The 23,807-nt window shown below is 46.3% G+C and overlaps 1 protein-coding gene across 2 annotated transcripts in view; it reads left to right on the plus strand.

Moving 5' to 3' along the window:
- cyth1a (cytohesin 1a) overlaps nucleotides 1-15,410 on the plus strand; it is a 30,230-nt gene extending 14,820 nt beyond the window's left edge. For both annotated transcript variants that reach the window (XM_080524099.1, XM_080524100.1), the window contains exons 2-13: nucleotides 1,702-1,784; nucleotides 3,964-4,028; nucleotides 5,045-5,111; nucleotides 5,199-5,317; nucleotides 6,290-6,370; nucleotides 8,304-8,416; nucleotides 9,138-9,286; nucleotides 9,604-9,715; nucleotides 13,921-13,997; nucleotides 14,151-14,219; nucleotides 14,697-14,851; nucleotides 15,101-15,410. In XM_080524099.1, the coding sequence (XP_080380225.1) occupies nucleotides 1,702-1,784; nucleotides 3,964-4,028; nucleotides 5,045-5,111; nucleotides 5,199-5,317; nucleotides 6,290-6,370; nucleotides 8,304-8,416; nucleotides 9,138-9,286; nucleotides 9,604-9,715; nucleotides 13,921-13,997; nucleotides 14,151-14,219; nucleotides 14,697-14,851; nucleotides 15,101-15,179 (1,169 nt within the window). In that variant the 3' untranslated portion in view covers nucleotides 15,180-15,410. The remainder of the gene's footprint in view (nucleotides 1-1,701; nucleotides 1,785-3,963; nucleotides 4,029-5,044; nucleotides 5,112-5,198; nucleotides 5,318-6,289; nucleotides 6,371-8,303; nucleotides 8,417-9,137; nucleotides 9,287-9,603; nucleotides 9,716-13,920; nucleotides 13,998-14,150; nucleotides 14,220-14,696; nucleotides 14,852-15,100) is intronic.
- The last annotated feature ends 8,397 nt before the right edge of the window (nucleotides 15,411-23,807 follow it).

Genomic DNA, 23,807 nt, shown 5'->3' on the forward strand with positions numbered 1-23,807 from the left:
CTATCACTGCAGTCTACCAATAGAGCATGGGTGTGGGGGGGGGGGTTATACAGTACACAGATCTCATACACCACTCTGAAATGAGCCAGTGAATTTGTTCCTTAGTGGAGGAGACAGAGAACAGGAACGGGGGGATGGGAGAGGGTGGATGACTGACTGCTAGTTCTTCTGAGGCTTTTCTGGTCCGACGTATCTTTGGGGATGGTGGTGGAATGAGAAATGTGAGCTTGTTGTTGGCTTAGGATGAGGCAAGTCAACCCTGCTCTACTCCCTCAGCAACGCTGGGCTTGTTAACCCTCCCATGAGCTCCAGCAGGTCGCTGACCCCTGACCTATGAACCGTCCTGCTGGGGTTATGAGGGAGCGGGGCCACAGAGGGAGTTGGTCCCACTGCCCGCAGGGGGGGGGGGGGACAGTCATAGGAGGGACCTGAGAGGGAACTACCTATTTTTCTTCATCTTTGAGGTACAGGTTTATCCACTCGGGGTTGGAGAGTATGAGTGAGACGTGCCGTATTGTTGTTAAAAGTTGCTTGTTGCTTTCAAATGCATGACATGTTTTGAGCTAGGCTAAGTGGAGTTATTCATTCCAGCGATTGTATCAGGATCCGTTGGATGTCACACTTGACTCTTGTTGTGTGCACCTCGTTTGGAATGCTGTGTGCGCAAGACTCTCTCCTTTGCTTTCATCGGCCCTGACACACTCACACACACACACACACACACACACACACACACACACACACACACACACACACACACACACACACACACACACACACACACACACACACACACACACACACACACACACACACACACACACATTGCTCCTCCCTCAGTCCTTGGCGAGCCCGGGAGTCTAACAATAACTGTACAGGCAGCTTTGAGATATGCCACGTTAGTCCTGTTCTGGCTTTGATACTCAGCACTGCTGGCTCGGCCTTCTACTTCATTTAGACTAACCCAGTGCAGACACGCACCAAAGCCTGTTATCCCTCATAGTGTAGCCTTCGCATAGTGTGAACTGAAGCCAAGCCACACACCTTCAGCCAGATTGGTGTTGGATCATTGGTATTTGCAGGGGGAGGAGAAAGAGCTATATCTAGTGCCAGGGCATTGTCTCACTCGGATAGGTGAAGTCAGTGTGTTAGTCCTTTGACCAGTGTGATGAGCTTAGCTCCTCTGGCAGAAGAAGGCATTGGAGCCAGGGAGAAGGGATGCAGGGGTGGGGGGGTTAAATGCGGGGAGTGTTTGTAAACACAGGGCAGGCTGCTGGATGTCCACTCCCGCGTCTGTTGCTGGTACATCTCAAGGCCTCTCAGTGCTTTCTCTCTGGCTCCTAATGTAAGGCATGCATGAAACCTTAGCCTTGCGTAGCCACTGGCCCGCTAGAGTTTCTCTGGGTTATTGATCCCCTTGCAAAACCATACTTCATCATAATCTCCCTCTCTCTCTCTCCCTCCCCACTCTCTCTCCTTTTCTCTATCCCTCTCCTTGTTTTCCATAGTGCACTAGGGCATTTGATCACCTCTTAATGTAAAGTGAAATGGTAGGTCGGGTAGATTCTCTTTCTATTCTAGTTTTCCTGCCTTAGGGAGCAGATACACAGTGAGTACAGTGAGATCAAGGTGTATTGAGTGTGTATTTTTAGGTGACCCTGTCCTGACCTCCCTCCCTCCCTCTCTCTCTCTGTCCCTCAGTGCCTGACGACCTCACCCCAGAGGAGCAGCAGGAGTTGGAAAACATCCGCCGGCGCAAGCAAGAGCTGCTGGAGGACATTCAGGTAAGAGAGTCTGTGTGTGGATGTGTGTGTGTGGATGTGTGTATGGTTAGGAAAGTAAGGGGTACCGGTGAGCGTATTCCTGCTAAAATGAACTCCAGATTGGATCATTAGTTATGTTTGGTTCCAGAGTAAAAGAGAAAAATCCTTTAGCCCCTTTTAAATATTTCCTGCCCAGTGCTCCACCCTTGTAATGTAACCTAGTCTTCTGGATGTAGTAACTGAGGAATGGAGGGTTGAGAGAGTTAGGGGTGGAGGGATTGAGGGTGGAGGTCCTCTCCTGTTGACTCTCCCGGCCCAGACGTTTGGCTGACCTCCTCCGGCTCCGTCTACTTCTCCTGTGCTTTTTGATTAAATATTTACTTCCCCCGCCAGTTTGCGCCGCCTCAGTCCAGATGCCTCTTTCGCAAACAGACTGATCTATAATGTATTTCAGCCTATACGGAATGCATGGCATTTCCCCCCTGAAGTACACTTGCCTGAAATGAACTTTGTTGATCTAGTCATTTAGTCATTTCTATACACAGTACAGTATTCAGTGTCTGGTTGCCGGCAGTGCATCAACAGTTAGACACTAGTTTCCTTTTTGGTTGGGCGACTATTTAGAGGATAAGTAAGTATGTTTGGAAAGGCGTGCAGGCAAACATTCCGGATGATTTCCTTTTTCCTCCTGACAAAACAAGAATGCGGTAATGCGGTTGGGTCCTCATGACACATTTGAGTGCCCATTTATCTGTCAGGCAGTAAACCAGCGTTTGTATCAGTGGTTTGACTGACACTCTTGTACTATGAGTGAGAGATCGTCACCTCAGCCTTTCACGTACCTCCCGCGTATCACCTGCCCCACTGACAGCATGGACAGCATAGGGTCATTCCCTCCATCACGTAGTGTGTGACGGACTGGTCTCGCGATTAACAGTCTGTGGAATGACAAACGTGGGGACAGCCAGTCAGCCAGCGTGGCTCTGAGCCAGGGCGACACAGGCAAGTGATTGGGCCTCCAGATGTCCCAGTGACGTCCACTGGCCCTGACGGACAAACACAGGAGGAGTGATCTGATGCGCCCCCCCCACTAACCCTGTCCCCTCCCCCCAAGCCACCAACCCCTTCTCTGTCCCTACACACATCCTCCTCAGTGCCCTCCCCCCTCCCCCCCCCTCCTCTCCCACACTCACCCACTCCACCCCCGTTGTGGCCCTGCATGTCAAGGCCTTGTTTCACAAGCACCGCCTTTGTTTGTAGAAGCAACTATCTCAGGAATGTGTTGTGATTGCATAGGCCTTGAAAACACAGATGTTCTCCAAGAGGTTGGCTGTTGCTAAATTGCTATTATGTATGAAGTCAAATACCAAAAAAACAATGAAGGGAGAGTTGGTATGAATGGTTGAGCTGGTAAACGGGCCAGTTTTTTCGTCATTGTTCTCCTGGGTCAATGGTAGTGTGTCTGTCATGTCTGTCTCAAAACAGGCCAGGCTTGCGGTGATTTGTCGTTTTTCACTCCACTCTTTGACTGAGGTGAGGTAACTCCCCGTTTCACCCATGGAGTCCTGCCCGCCTGTCTGCCCCCTCAGTGCCCTCTCCCCGAGTCCGTCTGGCACCAGGCGCTCCGAGCGCTGGCAGACAAATACTGAATCCGCTCTAACACCATTAACCTCTGAGACGCAGCGAAAAATAATCAGATTTCATGCTCTCTACTCCGTTTGTATCGAGGTCATTCTCCAATATTCCTCCCTTAATGTAATCTATAAAAGAAAGAATTGTTTGGAGAGCATGGCTGTTTTTGCTACACGCAAACATACGCTATGATATTAGATCTGCCTGGTTAGTGTCAATCCTGGTTAGGGCTGTGGGGCAGAGGGCAGGCTGTGTGTGTGTGTGCGCGTGTGCGCGTGTGTGCGTACGTGCAGACTGAAGGGATGGGATGGATAGGTTCTAGTATTCTACTAGGGCCATGTATCATCCTTGTCAGCAGACCCAGTGTTGTGTGACTATACCGCTTTTGTACTATACACATTTGTCAACAGCCTGAGGTGATTCCTTTCTTTGATGTGCGTGTGTGCGTGTGTGTGTGTGTGTGTGTGTGTGTGTGTGTGTGTGTGTGTGTGTGTGAATGTGTGAGTGTGTGAGTGTAATACAGCCTTCGTAGCCTCTCTGGTTCTAACCTTCCTCTTCTCCATTCCAGCGGCTGAAGGATGAGATAGCAGAAGTAACCAGTGAGATCGAGAACCTGGGTTCCACTGAGGAGAGGTGAGTAGGGGATGAGATATCAGGGTGCTACCGACTACATCTTAGCATCCAACGTGTTTTTTGTTGTTGTTTGTCTTCCATTAACGTAGCAAATTACCACATCAAATATTGATGCCTAATGTCCAGGTACCTGCCTGAACCCTCCCAAAACCACCCCCACTCCCTAAATTGACTGTGCTTTTACCAAGACAGTTTAAATGTTTCATCAACCACTCCCAGTGTGATGGCAGACTTGGTGAATAATGCAGGGGGATGTATGGCGTAAGGCAGACAATGGAAGGTCCCAGGGGAGGGCGGGTTCTCGAGTGCAGGCTCAGGGTACTCAAGTGAAGAAGGATTCCACCACCTCTACGGTTCTTTATGCGAGGCACTTTGGCCATCTCCGAAATTGCATTAGGACTCATTTTCTTTTCCAATCCATTTGTTGGGAGACAATAAAAGGTGACCCATCTCCTGTAGCTAGCTAGCTAGCTAGATAGCTAGATCTCTGCTTTTAGATGTGGTGTGTGTGTGATTGTTAGCATCTGTTTGATGAGTGCTGTGGTTTCACAGACAAAAGCCAGAGGAATGCTGGGTAGAGTGAATCAGTGGGAAGATGTGGTGACCTACTAGCTAGGGAAGGTGACGTAACCATAGTGATGAGGAGGACTGAGAGCACACTTTGACCCCTTGAGCACTCCAGGCCTGAGAAATGAGCTTTTCTCATGTGCTCAAAGTGTGAGTTTATCATAGGAGGTTGTCATCAGTGGTCCATGGGGACAGTAGTGACTGCCAAGCAGATGAGAAACGTAAATGAATGTAATACTTCCTGGAAATTAAGTGAATTAGTTCATGGTATTGACCTCCCAAGTCTTGTGAAATAAGCAAATAGAAAATGGAAAATCTATTAGAGTGATGACTACCGTAGTATCGTAGTATTTAGATGAACTGTATTTATGCACACATGTTCCCTTCATATCACACACAGAGGATGTTGTGAGTTTGCTCAATCAACAACCATTTCTTTCATGTTACAGGAAAAATATGCAGAGGAATAAACAAGTAGCCATGGGTCGGAAGAAATTCAACATGGATCCCAAAAAGGTGAGTGCCCCGAATATACAATGTCAGTGTAGGTAACCTGTGTGTGTTGGTATGAGCAGTATCTGAACAAGTCTTCTGTTTTCTCAGGGGATCCAATTCCTCATAGAGAACGACCTGCTAAAGAACACCAGTGATGACATCGCTCAGTTCCTTTACAAGGGGGAGGGGCTTAACAAAACGGCCATCGGAGACTATCTTGGGGAGAGGTCAGAGCAGTGACACACAGTCTGTGTGCGTGTGCGTGTGCGTGTGCGTGTACGTGTGTGTGGTTGAGAAGAACATCAGTGCTTCTCTCCAAATGTAACTTTGATGAGCCATTTCCAGATCACATATTTCCCCTTATACACCATTTCCTGTGGTCAGTCAAGCACACACCCTTTATCCTAACACTACTTATTAGTTCCACATTTAGGTCCTTTTACCTCAAAGATGGCTGACGATTCCTCCAAAGTCCATCTGTCCTTGATTTCCTTTCCGTAGATAATGTGATTAAGCCTCCAATAACTCTGGAATGTTGGCTTAAAGCAAAGAAATGGAGGATAAATGTGTCTCATTTGAGTAGATACCATCTTTTATATTCAGCGCATTATGGCCAACACCCAGCGATTCTGCTGTGTGTATAGTCTGCATTGTGCAGGGAGACGTGCCTGATGGTGTTTCAGCCTGGGTGTGGTCGAGGAGGTCATACCAGGAATTGGAGAGCAGGCACAAACCTCTTTATGGATGCTCTCTTTCTCTGATTGGTATCAAGAGCTGGGTCTGATCCCGCCGGGGGAGGGGCAGCGCTTGTTGTCTCTTCCTGAAAGCGGATTGGTCACACATCCACTTGGGTAGCTGCAACTGCATTTGCCCGTGCCAGAGAGGCCTCCTAAGAGACATCCCGCAATCCCATGGGTGATATCACTAACTCTGAAGGGCACATATGTCAGGAGTGATGTCATGGTAGAAATGAGATGATGAGTGTGTGTGACTTGGACCACCCTGTGTGTGTGTGTGTGTGTGTGTGTGTGTGTGTGTGTGTGTGTGTGTGTGTGTGTGTGCGCGCGTGCGTGCGTGCGTGCGTGCGTGCGTGCGCGCGTGCGCGCGTGTGTGTGTGTGTGTCCTTGTGCATTGAAAAACTGTGTGAATATTTTTGTTGCTACTAAACTTCGCCTATTCAATTTATCTCTCTTCTACAGAGATGACTTCAACCTCCAGGTCCTACATGACTTTGTGGAGCTTCACGAATTCACAGACCTCAACCTGGTTCAGGCCCTTCGGTAAGAGCTCACCGTAGACTCACCTAATCAGCTCTCCCATACACTCACTCTGACCGTACAGAGTACAGATCTATTCCCATATGGGCATTATCTATATTAGGGCTGCCACGATTAGTCGACTAGTCGCGACGACGTCGATTACCAAAATCGTCGCCGACATATTTGGTAATCGACGTCATCGCATGTTTTTTTGGAGCTGAAATAAGCGATAAGCATTCGTTTTTCTTCCCTGAAGCTGCCACTGGCTAGCGTTTGCCTATCATCCATCCTCACTATGGCTTTTGCCACTTGATTGACGTACAGGTAAGCCAGTCTGAGATCTGATCTTTTCACCTAACACACGGTTCACCACGCATGCGCAGTCAACAGCGCCAACTACAATACCGGCGAGACTAATTAACTAGTTAGCCTTCCAATTTCTACTATTTACTATATAATACTAAAGAAAGGGTATACAAATGAGTGCGGAAGCTGGACCAAGTAAGAAACCAATAACGTACAACTTCCATCCAGAATGGGAGGAGGACTTTTTTACACGATGTGATATTGGAAGTGCGTCTGTCTGATCTGCACTCTAGTGCGTGTGCAGCAGCAGCTGGGGAGCGGGCCGGTTGCCGCACAGCTCGTGAAAGTTGTTTGAGAGTTTTTCGACATCTAAACCTAAATAACGTTTTATTAACATCTGCCCACACGCACACCCGTTGTAACTGCCATCATTAATGTAGAAGATGCAACCAGTGCTTGGAAAACTCGCTTTGACATCAATGCTTTTTATCACCGTATTGAGGCTCGCGTTCAAGCGGGCGCTCCTCAGCGGGAGAGTCTATAGACTACCGGAGAATGCCTTAGACCCTTCCCTGGCGCACCTGAACGGACTGTCAGTGGACACGGATCTCTATGCCATTGTACAGCTTGGGTACAAATGTAAATTATTAGTGTTTATATTTGGAAGCCTTAGTAATGTCCACAGACTAGTCGTCAGGCAGCCGCCACATATGGAGGAGACGCTGCTACCTGTACCCATAGACAGATTGTAAAGCTTGAATTATCGAGTGTCCTATGCTGGTGCAACTAATACTGTTTGTGTTCAAGAATTTTATTGTAAAATGGGAACGCAAATAAAGATATTAAATGTGTGTGTGTAAGAGAGAGAGAGAGAGAGAGAGGGAGGGGGAGAGAGAGAGAGGGGGAGAGAGAGAGAGAGAGAGGGGGAGAGAGAGAGGGGGAGAGAGAGAGAGAGAGAGAGAGGGGGAGAGAGAGAGGGGGAGAGAGAGAGAGAGAGAGAGAGAGAGAGAGCAAAACAAAGGGTATAGTGCATCTTCTCAGGCATCAAACACAATTTTTAAATGTAGTAGAGTGCAAACTGCTGAGTACTACATTTAAAAAATGATGTACTGTGATAAAATTGATGCCTGAGAAGATGCACTATACCCTTTGTTTTGCACTATTACATTACATGCAAGTGATGCCAGAAATAAATATGCTGCTTCATTAAAAGATCTATTTTTGAGTGAACAATCATTTTAATTGTCTTTATTTTTAGTTAGCACATGCCTACAACAACAACTAACAACTTCAAGCTAAATTTAGAAGCTGATTTAGAAGATGATAGCTAAATAAGAGCGATTGAGTAATTGTGCGATAAGCTGTAATTTATGATCTGATTAGTCGACTAATCGTTTAAATAATCGGTGACTAATCGACTATGAAAATAATCGTTTGTGGCAGCCCTAATCTATATCCTCCTGTAGACCTGAGCCCGGACCCATGCCATAGCCTCTCCCTGATAAACCATAACCTGATTGTCCTATACATTTGTTACCCCTAACGGTGGAAATCTCACCCTAATGTAAAAGCAATCTCATCCAGCCTTTTGACTATGACGGGGCTGCTGCTGTGTTGCTGACTGTGCTCTTTTCCCGCCTCCTGACAGACAGTTCCTGTGGAGTTTCCGACTGCCGGGGGAGGCCCAGAAGATCGACCGCATGATGGAGTCCTTCGCTCAGCGCTACTGCCAGTGCAATCCTGGCGTCTTCCAGTCCACAGGTATGTCCTGTCGTCAATGTCACACACTTCACACCTCACACCCTCAAGTCGTCCGTGCGCACCAAGTCATCCTGTTCTCACTGAAGGACGCTTCAAAGGCGCCTCGGCTGAAGTCCTTTCCTCTAATTCACAGCCAGTATTGAACAGGATATGAGTGTTGACTCAATTATCGCTGCTTTAATTAGAAGACATGGTGAATAAGTGTTTTCCGGAAGGTTGTCTGGGTGTTTTTCCGACTGGGACACAGTGCCCACGGCAGACGCTTGACTGCAACATGGATGCAGATGTTTGTCAATAATGCATAGGCTTTCTCCTCAGCCTAACAGGCCGATAAAGTGCTGCTGTGTCAGCTGGGCTTGGACCACATTGTCTCCGACACACACACAGACACACACACACACACACACACACACACACACACACACACAGCAAACTATACACCCTTCCACTTACTCTCACTCTCCTCACTCTTCACTAATGAGGTCTATCTCTCTCTCTCTGACGCTAGTCTCCAAAGTGCAATCGGTTCAACTAGAGTCATTTACATTCATATTTAAACACTGCATTAAACACAGGCAGCAGGCTGTGTTTTCATGGTAAATATCGCTCCCTCGGACGCATTCCTATCAAGCTGAACTCCTTCTCCTCCAGTGGGAGTGTGAACAAGGTGTCTGGTGTTACATTGAGTGTGTGTGTGTGTGTGTGTGTGTGTGTGTTCCAGACACCTGCTACATCCTGTCGTTTGCCATCATCATGCTGAACACCAGCCTGCACAACCCCAACGTGAAGGACAAGCCTGCGGTGGAGCGTTTCATCTCCATGAACAGAGGCATCAACGAGGGGGGAGACCTGCCTGAGGACCTGCTCAGGGTACTTTGGGCTCTGCTTAAACTCTCTGGTCGTTACTCCCCTGTCCTCCCTTTCACCCTCTCTCCATCCCTGTGTCGCTCTTTTTAAGTTCATCTCACACTCTAGTCCTCTCTCCCTGCCAAAGGGCTGCTCTCGGTCAGTTAATCCCAACACCAACTTTTCTTTTCTCCCGTCCTTCCCCCCTCTCTCCACCCTCCTACAATCTCCCAAGCTATACCTCCATCCTTTGCCCCTATAAGCCCCTCTGCCCTACCCTCTTCGTCTCCAGCAACACCTGTACTCATGTCTTTGTCTGTCATCTCCTCCCCTCCCGATAGAACCTGTATGACAGCATCAAGAACGAGCCCTTCAAAATCCCAGAGGACGACGGCAACGACCTTACACACACTTTCTTCAACCCAGACCGGGAGGGTTGGCTGCTTAAACTGGGTGAGTAGGATCACATGAATAAAAGGTGGACGAAACGCTGCACTGGTAGAGACTGTGAAGTTCTAAAATGAACTCACCCAATGTTACCGTGCCCGTCAATTAACGTTTTTTAAATGTCCATCACGCTCGCAATTGTGTGATGGATTCTTTCAGGGTTTTCATAGGAAAAAGGTGGTCGACATAATGACCCGTGCCCCCTCTCGCTACATTACCAGTGAGAGGGGTGTGTGCGTGTGTGCGTGCGACATCTGAGGAGCTACTATCCACCATGCTGCATTATGGATGTAGCCTTGAGATCAGACGACCACATGTGGAGAGCTTTCAATTATTCAACACAAGGCATATTCATACTCTCTCTCTGTCACAAACACACACACACACACACACACACACGCACGCACACACACACACACACACACACAGATGCACATTGTACCTGTGGCCATAGAGAGACATGAACAGTACAGTGCAGACTCACATCACTACACAATCAGACACACACTTCTATACTCATACACTTGACCTCCGACCACTAATTTGACATGAGGTCTTTCATGGAAGTCTGTGTGCAGGGTAAATATTCCCTATGAGTAAGTGTTCCAGTAGAGAGAAGCCCATTTGTCCTGATCTCTCCACCCATTTGTCCTGATGTACCTCTCCACCCTCTCTGTTTCCCAGTGGGGTCTTCTCTGTTTGTATGGATTCACAATTAACTTTGATAAATCCATGATGATCTGAAGTTCTAATTGCAATTGAATCAGTGTGAATCTTTACAACCTATACTTTTAACATGAGGAAAACACACAATCACTCTCTAGTGATGCCGAACTGGGAAGTTGGAGTCTAATAATGTGTAATCATTTGGGTGGAAGGTAAATAATCGGACATCAAGGACTGGGACCCAAGAGGAGATACTGCTGTGCAATGCAGTGCTTTACAAAAGTTGGCACAATACTTACTTACCACAATACTTGGGTGAGCTGAAACCCCCTCTGGTGGTGATTAAGGGAACTGTTCCCAAGTAACGCCAACAGAGGAGGCTTTGGCAAACCAGTAGATGAAACAATACATCACCTGATAAAACATTAACGATCTGTTTGTCTCAGGTTTTTCCATTTACTTTGACGGTTGTTGTCAATTCATGTTCAGGGGAATTCCTCTTGAGTGCCAAAGTTGTAAAACAGTGCATCCAGTATCTCCTGTAATTAGCAAGATGTGGTGCTATGATTTCTTATCATTTAATTTGTTTTTGTTTTCTTTCTTCCTCGTTTGTTTGTTTGTTCCCATGATTTTGGCTGTTGTCTTTCCTCAGGAGGTATGTACACCTGCTCTTCCCAAAACTAGTCCATCTCTCAGCTCTCAGATGCTTTTGGTGGTCCGCCATGCTTCCGTTCCTCTTCATTTATTTCCGTACGCTTTTAATGGTTTTGTTTGTGGATTTTTGTTTTCGTTGGGTTTGTTCCTCCATTGACTTAATCTCATTTTGATCTGACTGTTTGTCTGTCTTGTTCGTTTGATCTCCCATTGAGCTGGTGGTTTGTCCACGTGCTGCTCTCTCTCTCTCTCTCTCTCTCTCTCTCTCTCTCTCTCTCTCTCTCTCTCTCTCTCTCACTCTCACTATATACATGTGTGGTTACCGGGCGGTTGCCGGGTGCTTGCCTTCAGTAGCCTGTTCGGGGAACTGGTGGCCTATTTGTTTTTTGCTTTGTGACCACTGGAGTGACTAGGTCTACCGTCTCTCTGTGTTTCTGTGGTGATCAACCTCCTTTTTGGTCTCTGTTTTTTTGGGAGCTGCAGTATTCCTCTTTGAACTCTGGAGAAAACACAACCAAGAACTTTTTCCGAGAGATCTACAAATAAAGTTGCTTTTGAATTACATCCATTGGCAATCTATAAAAAAAAAAATCGACCTGTATTTGCTATTGTACATGATCTTCAAACATACAACCTCCACCTCAAAAATAAAGAAAATCTCTGCTGTTGTGTTGGCACTCTGATTGGGCAGAAAGGGAATACTGCACCTATGCCAAATTGCTCAAAGCCTCTGCTCTCTGTCATGCTCTTAATGGATCGGAAGGGTTATTGTATGGCTTTAGCCTGGTGTGGTGCTGGACTGCAGTGAAGTTGGGTGTCTGTGGGCATGTGGGGAGAAGGGAGAGTGGGGGAGTGTGTTGAGAAGGAGAGGTTAGAGAGGGAGTCGGGGGCTGGGTGCTACAGTGGAGCTATGCATGTTTAAGTGCACTTAATCATAAGTGGTTAGGACGAAGATTCCAGTAATTGTGTTAGTGGATTGTAATTGAATCATCTGCCGAGTCCAAGGTGCCATTACTCTGCCATGTAAGTCAGAAGAGCAATTAAAATGACAAGTTGTCTCATAATGTGTCAATTTCATGGGAATTGAAAAGTGGAAGAAATGTCCTGGTTCCCTCCTCACCCCCGCTTGCCCAGCCCCTCTCTCCCCTTCCCTCCCTCCCTGTGCATGGGCGATCTCGCGTCCTCCTCCTCCACTCCAGCCCAGCACCCTCCTCCACCCTCCGCCCTCCAAAAATCTCCCTGGACAGAGCCGTCTTGTCCTGGACATTTTTGGCCGGGGTTGTCTTCTCTGAGTCACAGGAACTGACGTGATCATCAGTCACCACCGCCAACCCAATCAACTCTCATCTGCTGTGTGATTCTGCCATTTTGTCTTCTCGTCCACGTGACTATTCTGTGTTTTGGTGTCTGTTTCAACATTCATGCCTGTGTGTCCTGAGATTGTTGTGGGTCTCCTGTTTAGAACGCTCTCCAACTTGTCAACAAGAAAGGATGGTATTAACAAAGTGACTAAATGTAGACAATAGTGTTTGAATAACCTTCAATATCATGGACCTCTGTGATATGATGGGATATCATATACAGTAGCATCCGCTGCTATATGATACGTTCAAGTGTGCCTTATCTTCTTTTCTCTTCTTACAGTGCAGTTAAGTGGCGTCAATACCGCTTAGCTCTTCTGTGTTTTGTAGGTGGGGGTTTCGTAGTGCGGCTTTATACTAACATGGGTGATGGTCTAATTGCTCAACAGTGTAGCACTTTCAAGCAGTGCCCAAACACGCTTCTGTATCATGTTTATCAATCCAAAAGGGCGGACACCATAATCCTGTTAGCCTGTGTCCATAGACATACTGCATTAGCAGTTCTCCACATTCCAGTCAGGCTGAGATGCCCGTAGAGTGAGCAACCCCGTGCTGAGTAGCGTCGCTCCAGGCGTTCTGTTTCCCTGCCGGATTGTGTTTGTCGGCATCTCATCCTCCCAGTGTGAGCTGCCATCTGCTGCTGTGATCAGGTTTCCCCTCACAGGAAATGGGGGTGCGGGGGAAGGTCAGAGGTCATCCACAGATCACTGAGCGCCGAGTTAACCAGAGGAGCACCCCCCCCCCCCCTCAGGGGCATGAAAGAGGGGAGGATTTCTGCCTGGGGCGTTAAAAAAAACCTGCCTCCTAATCATTCATGACAGTCTGAGTTAGGGTCACGTTTTCTCATTTGACAAATGAGGAAAACAATGTTCTTGTTTTACTCTATAGAGAATACTGCAGGGTGATTTTCATTAGTAGTAGGAGGTCATTGTGTTCTGGAGGGCTAAAGCATAGCCGGTGATTGGTTTTATTTCCTAGGTATCGATCCCTTCTTACTGTTGCAGCTCTAAATACATGTCCTGAGTCAGCTACCGTGGGACTAAGTTAAGTAAGCAGTCAGGTTTCAGAACTAGAGTATGGCTTAAAACAAGAGACACTGTGTCGTCTGTACTTGAACTCTACTGGGTCTAGCGTGCTCTTTTAAGTGTAGCCTCCACTAGAATAGGAGTCAGGTAGTCTCTAATGGCCACACCTAGCAGCTAGGTCAATATTCTGGTGAGATATCAGGAACAATCTCACTCAACATAATTACATAATTCCTCCGGTGGTTTTAAAGCTGATCTCTCCATAGAACAGAATGCCTAGTTGTCCGGATGCTTTGGTGAAGGTACAGCAGGGGGCATAGTTCTGTGCTGGATGGGTAAATTAAACCATGGGGAATGGGTGTCTTCTAGGGCCGTCATCTGTCTTGTCTGTCTGTCCCGTACATCCGTCTGTCTGCCTATCTGCTGCTCGGCCCTGTGCTGCTCGGTGCTCCCCCCCCCTTCTCTCACCACTGAGTCTGTCTAACACTGGGTGTCTGTCCATCAGGGGGACGCGTCAAAACCTGGAAGAGAAGATGGTTCATCCTCACAGACAACTGTCTCTATTACTTTGAGTACACCACTGTGAGTACAGCCCCCGGGAGCTTAATCTATGGTCCTCTGTGATATGTGATAGCCTACTTCTGGACACGTATCCTAACTTGGCGTGTCCCACAGCAACCAGTACTCTTAACATTTTATTTTATTTTGATCGTATACGTTTGTCTCCTGGTGTAGGATAAGGAACCCAGAGGAATCATCCCCCTGGAGAACCTGAGTATCCGGGAGGTAGAGGACAAAAAGCCTGTAAGAACAGCACTGGAGCAATAGCATAACACACACACAGGACACACACACACACACACACACTACCTTCTATCATGATGAATCTCTTAGACCAGGTACACTATCCCCTTTACTCACTCCTTCCTGTCATTTTTATGAATTACATCCTATAATTCCATGAATAACAGGCACATCCACTCATCCACCAATCACTTCTTCAGACAAGCAAAGGAATACGGGGGGAGCACTACAGTGTCCATACAGTTCAGTGGTAGTCTAGTCCTCTGTCTCCCTCTGGTGGTCCGGCACCGGTCTTTAACATAACATTTTTGGCATTTAGCAGATGCCTTTATCCAAAGCAAAACAAATACATTTGTCTAAGTTAAGTGAATCATCCATCAGACATCATAAGAAAAAATACATGTATGCTAGGGTCAGGAGCCATTGGCAGTTTGTTTGTTTTGTTGTCCTGACCCCCAGAGTGTCTCCTTTCTGTAGAACTGCTTTGAGCTCTTCATCCCCGACAACAAGGACCAGGTGATCAAGGCCTGTAAGACGGAGGCGGATGGACGCGTGGTGGAGGGCAACCACACCTTCTACCGTATCTCAGCCCCTACCACCGAGGAGAAGGACGAATGGATGAACAGCATCAAGTGAGTGTGCAGCTCGGCTGTGTTTTCTGCCTGGTTAACCACAGCGTATCATTATCTATCACAGAGAAAGTGTGTTTGTAATGGCCATTATGTTTCTTCAACTTAAGTGTTATTTATTTAGACACACTGTTGCATTTGTGGTTGCCACTCTTATATAGAGCTTAGATTTTTACATGAAGGCTATGAAAGATACAAAATGCCCCCTGTTTGTGTCTTGACTCTGTTCCCTCTCTCCTGCTAATCTCACAGAGCTGCTATCAGCAGGGATCCCTTCTACGAGATGCTGGCTGCCAGGAAGAAGAAAGTGTCGTCCATGAAGAGGCACTAGAGCTGCTCAGACTCCCCCGTTGCACTTGAGAGACTGGGCTGTGGGAACCTGCTCACCCTCAGTAGAGTGGACTTTGTGCTTTCAGGGCGGGCCAGGGTCTCCCTCTGGCCTCTGGAGGGGTTCTCTGGGATAGCTCTAGCTTTGGGACTACTCTACAGGCTACTGGAAAGGGAGCATGCTGGGTTTCTACCGTACAAAGCCTCCTCCCTGACTGAATGTTCAGCTCTATAATGGGTGTATCTTGGGGGGGGGGGGGGTCTCTCTCTCTGCGTGTGAACCCCCCCCCCCCCCACAGAGAGAGACCCCTTTTTCATGCTTTACCACACGCACATACACACACACACACACACACCCACATACACACACACCATCTAAATTCAGCAGGTCTGACCGAGTGTGGCATCCCAACCAAAATATTCTTACTAGCTTTTTGGAAAGAAAAAGTGAGTGATCTTTTATTGTGTGCTTTAATACCTTTGGGCAATATGTGTCTATTTTTACAGCATAAACTGTATTTTCCAGTCTCATGTCTTGAGCTTTTGTTGTATTGATTTTTGTAAAGATCTTTACTGTCTGAGGGGATATGGGTAAAAATTGCCAACTGTTTGTGATTTTGTAGAAAAGTGGAAAAAAGTCTTTCAGTCAAAGTTGCCTCTCAGGAGATCGTTACTAGGTTGTGGATCTGTTTGTATCAAGATACACTCAGGCCCTGTCCAAACTGTCACTCAAAAACCATGTCAAGAGTCAAAGCTCTGTTTGTATCAAAGTTGAACTCTGTTGTTAATGTATAACCTCAGCAGTTTGGACATATACGTTTGGTTGTGCAAGTTCTGTGGAACACGGTAGTGCGGTTTGGACTGGGTCTTAGTGTGGGAAAGTGCTCCCGCTGTTCATTTCCTGTAGGACCTGGATGTCTATTCTGGGGTCTGACCAGTAAGAGTCTGTCAATGCAGGGCTCTGTTCAGGGGCTTACAGGGGGTTTAAGAGTCTGGAAACTGAGCTATTGTCCCCATCTGCCCATCTCTCTCTCTCTTTCTCTCTTGCACTCTCTCATCCTCTGTCTTTTTCTCTCTTGTACACACATACACAGGAGAATTTGATGATCAGAAAAGTTCTCTCCGTTATTTCTTGTCTGCACGACACTCAATGAAATGTGACCTGTCATGCTGCTGGATAGCTAATTCACAAAGACAGTCTTTCTCAGTCATGCTGCTTTAAACCTCTCCGCCTCAACAATGTTGCCCTCACCTCTCTTTACCCAGTAGGATAGGCCTAACCTCTGAACTGCCTTTTCACCTAGAGATATGAAATGCTAGAACAATCCAAGTTGAATTTTTTTAAAACACTCCTCCCCCAAAAGCTGTCTGTCTGTCCTGTGTTGTTGTTGTTGTTGTGTTGTCCTGTTTTTTGACATGTGAAAAAAGTATAAACGCACTTGCTGTGGTGACGAAGCAAATTCCTATATGTGTAATGCATAGTGGCAATAAACGTTATCTGAATCTGAATCTGAAGCATTGTTTATGCCTTGGAAAATATCTCTTTAAAAAGTAGCTAAAGCCTATTAATATTCCGACCTAGTGAAACAGTTCTTTATGCATAAGTCAAACGACAGTTATTTGTTGTGGGGATGATTTAAGGCAGTTCAAGTGCATTGCCTTTTCTTGGACTTCTTCATTGAGCTCTTGAGGATAAGTGGTTGTCTGATTTGGAACAATACAAATCTACTCGTTAGGAATGTACTCCACAGTGGGGAGACCATTGTCCCAGAGTAAGAGGGCTCAGATATGTGGAGGGTTCAAATCTGTGAGCGCCACAGAAATGACATATCTTTTGTTCACCCGAATATTTTTCATCAAAGTAGAATTGTACGTGTTACAATTGCCACCACGGTAATGAAAATGCAGCTGTATGTGCATAAAGCCATGTCTTCTCTAATGTCATCAGTGCCTGCTGTTGTTCATAATGCTCTACTTGCCTGTTTGATGTCATGTTTAGTTCCTCTGCCCATCTCAGTGCACTGACTAGAGAGAAAAGAAAGTAAATGCAAATCAAACAATCATAATTCTAGACAGTATTGGTTTATTTATCAAGGTTGTATATACTTAAATGTATAGTGGGTATTTGTCTTCATTTTGTATGTCATTTTGAGTTTTTGTAGCAATATACATTTTTTTTAATTATTAGTATTATTATTAGCAGAGTGCCATTTTTCCTTTTTTTGTTCCATAATGTTTGATTTGAGGTTGCTATCATTGCCATGTAATCAAGCTGAAATAAAATAAAGACAAACTCGTCACAACTTCTGAGTGGGTGTCGTTCTTGCATTCAAGGATAGTAATGTTTCATTTATGTTCGATCCCACAACATGACAATGTTGTTGCCACTCTGTGATAACTTAAATCAATCAAGGCTCATCCCTCATCGAGGGTCAAAACACAGGATAATCAGAGTGGTTTCCTAAACCTACCACAAGGTGGCAGTGCACTATAATGCTACACTTTTTGCTGTCGTTCAGTAGTAGAATTCTAACCCAAAAATACAACTAACTAATAATCATACCTTCCACTTGGGGGCAGTCTTTTAACATTACATTTCTGCAGTAACAAGCAGTAACTGGAGACCGCAATAAATATCCATAAAGTTGTATCATTGCCTCCTTTACAGCATCATAATGCTTGATACAATTTCATAAGTTAATATTGAAAGCCCTAAACAGCTGCAGACTGGGAAACTGGGAAATATCAATATTTACAAGTGATCATGTATCATATCAAATGATGCCTGGAAATGCAATCAATAAGAAATGATTCTTCTCAATGGAATGGAGGACGCTGGAAACTGCAATGAATGGATGTATACAGTGGATAAGTAGAAATATCAACTGACAGTGTTGTTTCTGAGTAGAAAGACATAATGACAATGACATAGCTGCAACCCATTGTTAACCTATACACCCTCGGGTTCAGATTCAACCCATTGTTAACCTATACACCCTCGGGTTCAGATTCAAGTCATGCAAGTGTCTGTGTATAAGTGTTAACACTGTCACTAACAGATGGTATGACATGACATGGCATCTGAATCGCTTTTATTACATTTTAGTACGGGTTTTGGGGGTAAGAGTATTTAGTTTTTTACCAGTGTGTTTCTCCAGGAGCCTGATTGTTTGGGGTTTGTCATCCACTGGGTTTTAGCCCTGAGGCTTCGGTACCTTTTCCCCGACAGTGCAGTGGCTGTGGTGCATGCAGTGGTGCATGCAGTCAGGATGCTCTCGGTTGTGCCTCTGAAGAAGGCAATGAGGGCTTCATAGTTCAATGATAACCTCTCAGTTCCACATGAGTTGTCTCCGCCACAACATCTCAATGATTCTCTCAACTTCTCTACATTTCAAAATGATTTAAACAAATCCAAACTTATTTTGAAGCTATCAAGTCAACATCTGTGTGCAGTTTATCTTTCTCCAAATGGGCCAGGTGCCTTTTTGAAAGCATTAGCCAGATGTATTGCTTTTGTTAATCATCTTCACACAATTCAACTCACACATTGTTTTATTGCGGGTGTAAAACAAGAAGATAATGACATTTTCGAGAAATGCAAAGTGACAAAGGGAGTTGACCTTGCTTTATGGGAAATGAGAGGCATGTTGCCACAGAGAGTGAGAGAGCAGGAACAAATGAGTGAGCAAACAAGAGAGAGGGTGGGCTGGTAAAGCTGGAGGTTCATCTTTGTTTTTGTAATTCTACCCTGTTATTCTCTTCTCACATTGCTTTTCAGCTGAAACAATGTAGGGGTTTAAGAGGCATTGTGAGCCAGTCTTTAGTTGTGAGATAGCGTGTTCTGTGCACTGCACAACCTAAAGAGAACAACGTGAGGATGATCTTACTGACCTCTGTGACCCAGACAGAGGTCAGTAAGAACACTCAAATCCAGAAAGAAGAGCTACTGCCCTGGGGGAGCTGGCATACCCAAAACGGTGGCACTGATACACAAAGGGAACATGACAAGAATGCCATGCCATGCCATTGCCATGCTACACCACCATGCCCTGTGGTCCTCCTCTTTGGCGCGTGGCCAGTAGGCCTGTGACTGAGCTGAGAGGTCTGTGTTGTGGTTGTGCTGATGAAGGGAAAACAGAAACAGCCCAGGCATGCTGCAGATCTCTCAGGGCCAGCGGGATCCTCCGTCTCAGTCTCCTCCTCCTAAGTGGAGACATGTGAGGCCAGTCAGGCTCCAATTAGGCCCAGGCCATTTCCCAGAAGTGCAGAGGCCTCCCCCTGCCTCTCGGCCCACCGCGGCAGGATAGGGGCGCACCCCCACAGTGCCTGGGCCTGACCTCCACTGGCACTGAGAAATGCTGCACTTACAGGAGACCCACTGTGTCCACTCCCACCACTGCGGGCACTGAGACAAAGGCAATCACACACACACACACACGCACACACGCACACAAGGAGACACACACACACACACACACACACACACTCACACACACCACTGCAAAGATTCATGATGTACTCCCTCATTGCTTTCAGGAGACTATCTTTCAGTGTCAACTGTAAACTAAAGTAACCTTGGCGAGGTATGAGAGTGTGCTTTGAACTTGAGTTGAATTTTTGAGTCAAGGCAAGCTGCTGCTCATATGAGGTCGTCAATGTGCTGGAACACAGTCAGTACAGACCACAAGTCCCAGCAGCTATCAGACCTACAGGAACACCAGTCACTGTGGTGTTCCCATAATCAGGCTGATGAAACCACCTCACCACGTAGACAGGCTGGAGCCCCTCGCTACTCACTATGCAGAAAATGGCAAAACTCAGTATGTTGACAAGATTTGTAGATAACATGATGACGAATAACACAAAAATCCAGAGAAGAGATATGTCATTTTAACATGTGTAAATATTGCATAGATAAAGTTGCAGAGAATCATAAATAAACATACAGTATATACAAAGGCTTGAACTGGTGTTGGTGTTGACAGCTGTATCTTGTTTTATAGTAGTCCCCTTGAATCCTGTTCAAATCCCTACAGGAATGCAGCGCTCCTCTGATAGACATTTATTCCTTCTGGAACCCACCTCGGGGCAGGATTTCTGAGAAAGGGAGTTACGGAACAGAACAAGTACAATAACAATTGCATGCGCTCTCACACACACACACACACACACACACACGCACACTCACACTCACACGCAGATGCACACACACACACACACACACACGCACACGCACACGCACACACACACACGCACATGCACACACACACACACACACACACACACACACACACACACACACACACACACACACACACACACACACACACACACACACACACACACAATAGACAAGTCTCAAGTATAAACAAGTCGTTAAGAAGAGGGACACAGGGCCAACAGGACAAACAATAATAGACAGACAGCAAAAAAATATTGGTTTCTCATGTGGGAAGAACATTTTCTATTTATTTTGTTACTATCAAACACATCTGAATTTATTTCTCTTATGCAAACTGAAGTGCTTTATTGACTTATTCTCTCCACCAGTCTTTTTCAAAACACCGTCCATATTCTGCAGCACGAGTACAGTTTGACTGTGAATCTGAGTCTACAGTCTAACTAATCAAAACCATGATAAGATGGAGCACTTCCCAGTGGATCCAGTTCTTCATTGTTGACTCCCCTGACTGCCCCCTCATCCTCGGCCATCCCTGGCTGGCGGTCCACAATCCCCACATGGACTGGTCATCGGGCCAGCTCCTCCGTTGTGGTAACACTGATGACAGCCAGGGCCAGCCTCAGCGTTCCTGATCGCTAGGTCTGTCGCAGCCGTCTCAGTAAAAACCCTTTCTTTGGTACTGCTGCCGACTCGTCTGCCTCCTTTATGCGCGGCACCTGGGGCCGCTCATCATACCAAAACGTTACAATAAGACCCTAGAATTAGTACACTCTGGTTTCTATTCAGATCGCATACATCTTTCACCTTTTGCCATTAAGATTTCCGTAGAGAGGAACATGGGTATCAACAAAAGAAATGTATGCCCTGCTTTATTGCGGGGCTTAACAATAAATTAACAAACAAACAAACAAATAAATAAATAAAATAAAACTTTTTGAAAAAATAAGACCCTAGGATTAAAAGTGAGTTCATATTAGTTTTGGGAAATAGATGCAGATTAGATAATAGGTATTTTCTAGGGTATTTTTAGGGTATTTCTTATAACTTTTATTTATTTTGTTAGGGTATAATATAATGATTCTTATCTGCTAAAAACACCACTTCATAACAACACATTGACCTAAATATGAGACAGTTTCGGAAGTAAATAACTCTTGGCCAGCAGCCACCAATTGAAATGATCTAGTGATCTAGTCTTCTGAAAGTCCCATAAACCAAGAAAAGACAACAACCCACCAAACAATATTCTTTGATATTGTTAGTCATAAATCTACCGTTTGAGTTCAAATCCGTTAAGGTCAAGCAATTGTTTGTCCTATCCACCCCTTCCTTGTGTAGTGGACCTCGTTCTTCCATAATACAGTTTACGTTTGTTTGGTTCATCATTTGTATGAAGTGGTTGTGGACAACTAGTGATGACATTTTAGATTTAGAATAGACAACAGTGTGCAAACAGCAGCGAGATTAAAGGACGTCGAATGGAACACAACCACCGTAAGTGGGTGGCGAAACGGATACATTTTGTGAATATATATGGTTACTTTCTCGCCTGAAAACATATTAAAACTTCATAAAATGACATATTAGGATGCTTAGTCCAGGGCTCAAGTTGCGTTTGCAACTTTATGAGAAATGATCTGCTGATCAGACCTCCGTTTCTTTCTTTATATAAACGGGTTATTTTGATAAACCGGATACATTTTGTGAATATATATGGTTACTTTCTCGCCTGAAAACATATTAAAACTTCATAAAATGACATATTAACACTTGTAGAGGCAAATTAAAGCTTTTCGCTAATGGCGGCCAAAACGGAGGTTTCAAAAACACTCGCCAGCTGGTCGTGACGCGTGCGCGTGCCAGCTGGTCGTGACGCGTTAGGCCGCACCCCCGGTAGCTTTTGCCCAGCGGAAGGTTTTTCCCTGACAGGGCCAAACAAAGGAAGCGCGTGGCAGGGTTTAAGTGTTTGAATTTGTGGCGGCAACGGCGCGGCCGGTGCTCGTGTCCAATGGCAGCCGGAGAAGGAGGCAACAACGAGCCAATGAGCGCGTCTATATTCGCCAACCAATCGGGGCACGACTGGGGGTTTATAAATGTACAACGTTCTGTTAAGATTGGTTATACTTCAACTGAACGAAGGAAGTTAGCGTCATGGACAAAACCAAGCAAACTGCTCGTAAATCCACCGGCGGCGGCCGGCCGATGGAGCAGCTCACTACCAAGCAAACTGCTCGTAAATCCACCGGCGGCGGCCGGCCCATGGAGCAGCTCACTACCAAGCAAACTGCTCGTAAATCCACCGGCGGCGGCCGGCCCATGGAGCAGCTCACTACCAAGCAAACTGCTCGTAAATCCACCGGCGGCGGCCGGCCCATGAAGCAGCTCACTACCAAGCAAACTGCTCGTAAATCCACCGGCGGCGGCCGGCCCATGAAGCAGCTCACTACCAAGCAAACTGCTCGTAAATCCACCGGCGGCGGCCGGCCCACCAAGCAAACCGCTCGTATGTCCACCGGTGGCGGCCGGCCCATGGAGCAGCTCACTACCAAGCAAACTGCTCGTAAATCCACCGGCGGCGGCCGGCCCATGAAGCAGCTCACTACCAAGCAAACTGCTCGTAAATCCACCGGCGGCGGCCGGCCTATGAAGCAGCTCACTACCAAGCAAACTGCTCGTAAATCCACCGGCGGCGGCCGGCCCATGAAGCAGCTCACTACCAAGCAAACTGCTCGTAAATCCACCGGCGGCGGCCAGCCCACCAAGCAAACCGCTCGTATGTCCACCGGTGGCAAAAATGGCCCGTAGACATCAGCCAAGCCCAAGACCATGAAGCCCAAGGCAAAGAAGGCAGCCCCAAAGAAGAAGTAAACATTCAAAGTGTGACACCACTTAAACCACAAAAAGGCTCTTTTAAGAGCCAACCACCTTTCCCTTAATAAATCTCTTCTTTGATTTTGAAACAGTGTAGCGTGGCCTTAATTTGTTATTATTACAGTACATTTTTGTGTTCGCAGCAATGGCAATATGTTTTATTTGGTTGGTAGATCTTGTTGAGCTGGTAATTTGAAAAGTAGCTCACAAGCCTAAAAAGTGTGAGCACCCCTGCTATAAAGTGTCTCACTCGGTAGATGTGTGTGCGGAAGAGGGTACGCCAGTGTCCACAAAATTGCTTATAATATCGACATATACAGATGTAGTTCCTCTTTCCGATACACCCTTATGTTTATTTGGATCGAAATACGCGGGCGATCAGACAACTTCGCTGTAAAATCAGCAACTGTAGCTAGCTAGCCACTTGCTAGCTAGCGGAGCATTAGCCAACTAAGCTAGCGTTAGCCCTGTTGTCGCAATAGCGCAGCAGGCACGCGGTAGAGCTTATAGCACTCAAGGCTACAGCTAACTAGGCCGGAAACGGAGCCGTGGCGCCCGCGACTGTAGCTAATTAGCCAC

The sequence above is a fragment of the Nansenia antarctica genome, assembly GCF_963989245.1.
Source record: "Nansenia antarctica genome assembly, chromosome: 2".
Classification (NCBI taxonomy): domain Eukaryota; kingdom Metazoa; phylum Chordata; class Actinopteri; order Argentiniformes; family Microstomatidae; genus Nansenia; species Nansenia antarctica.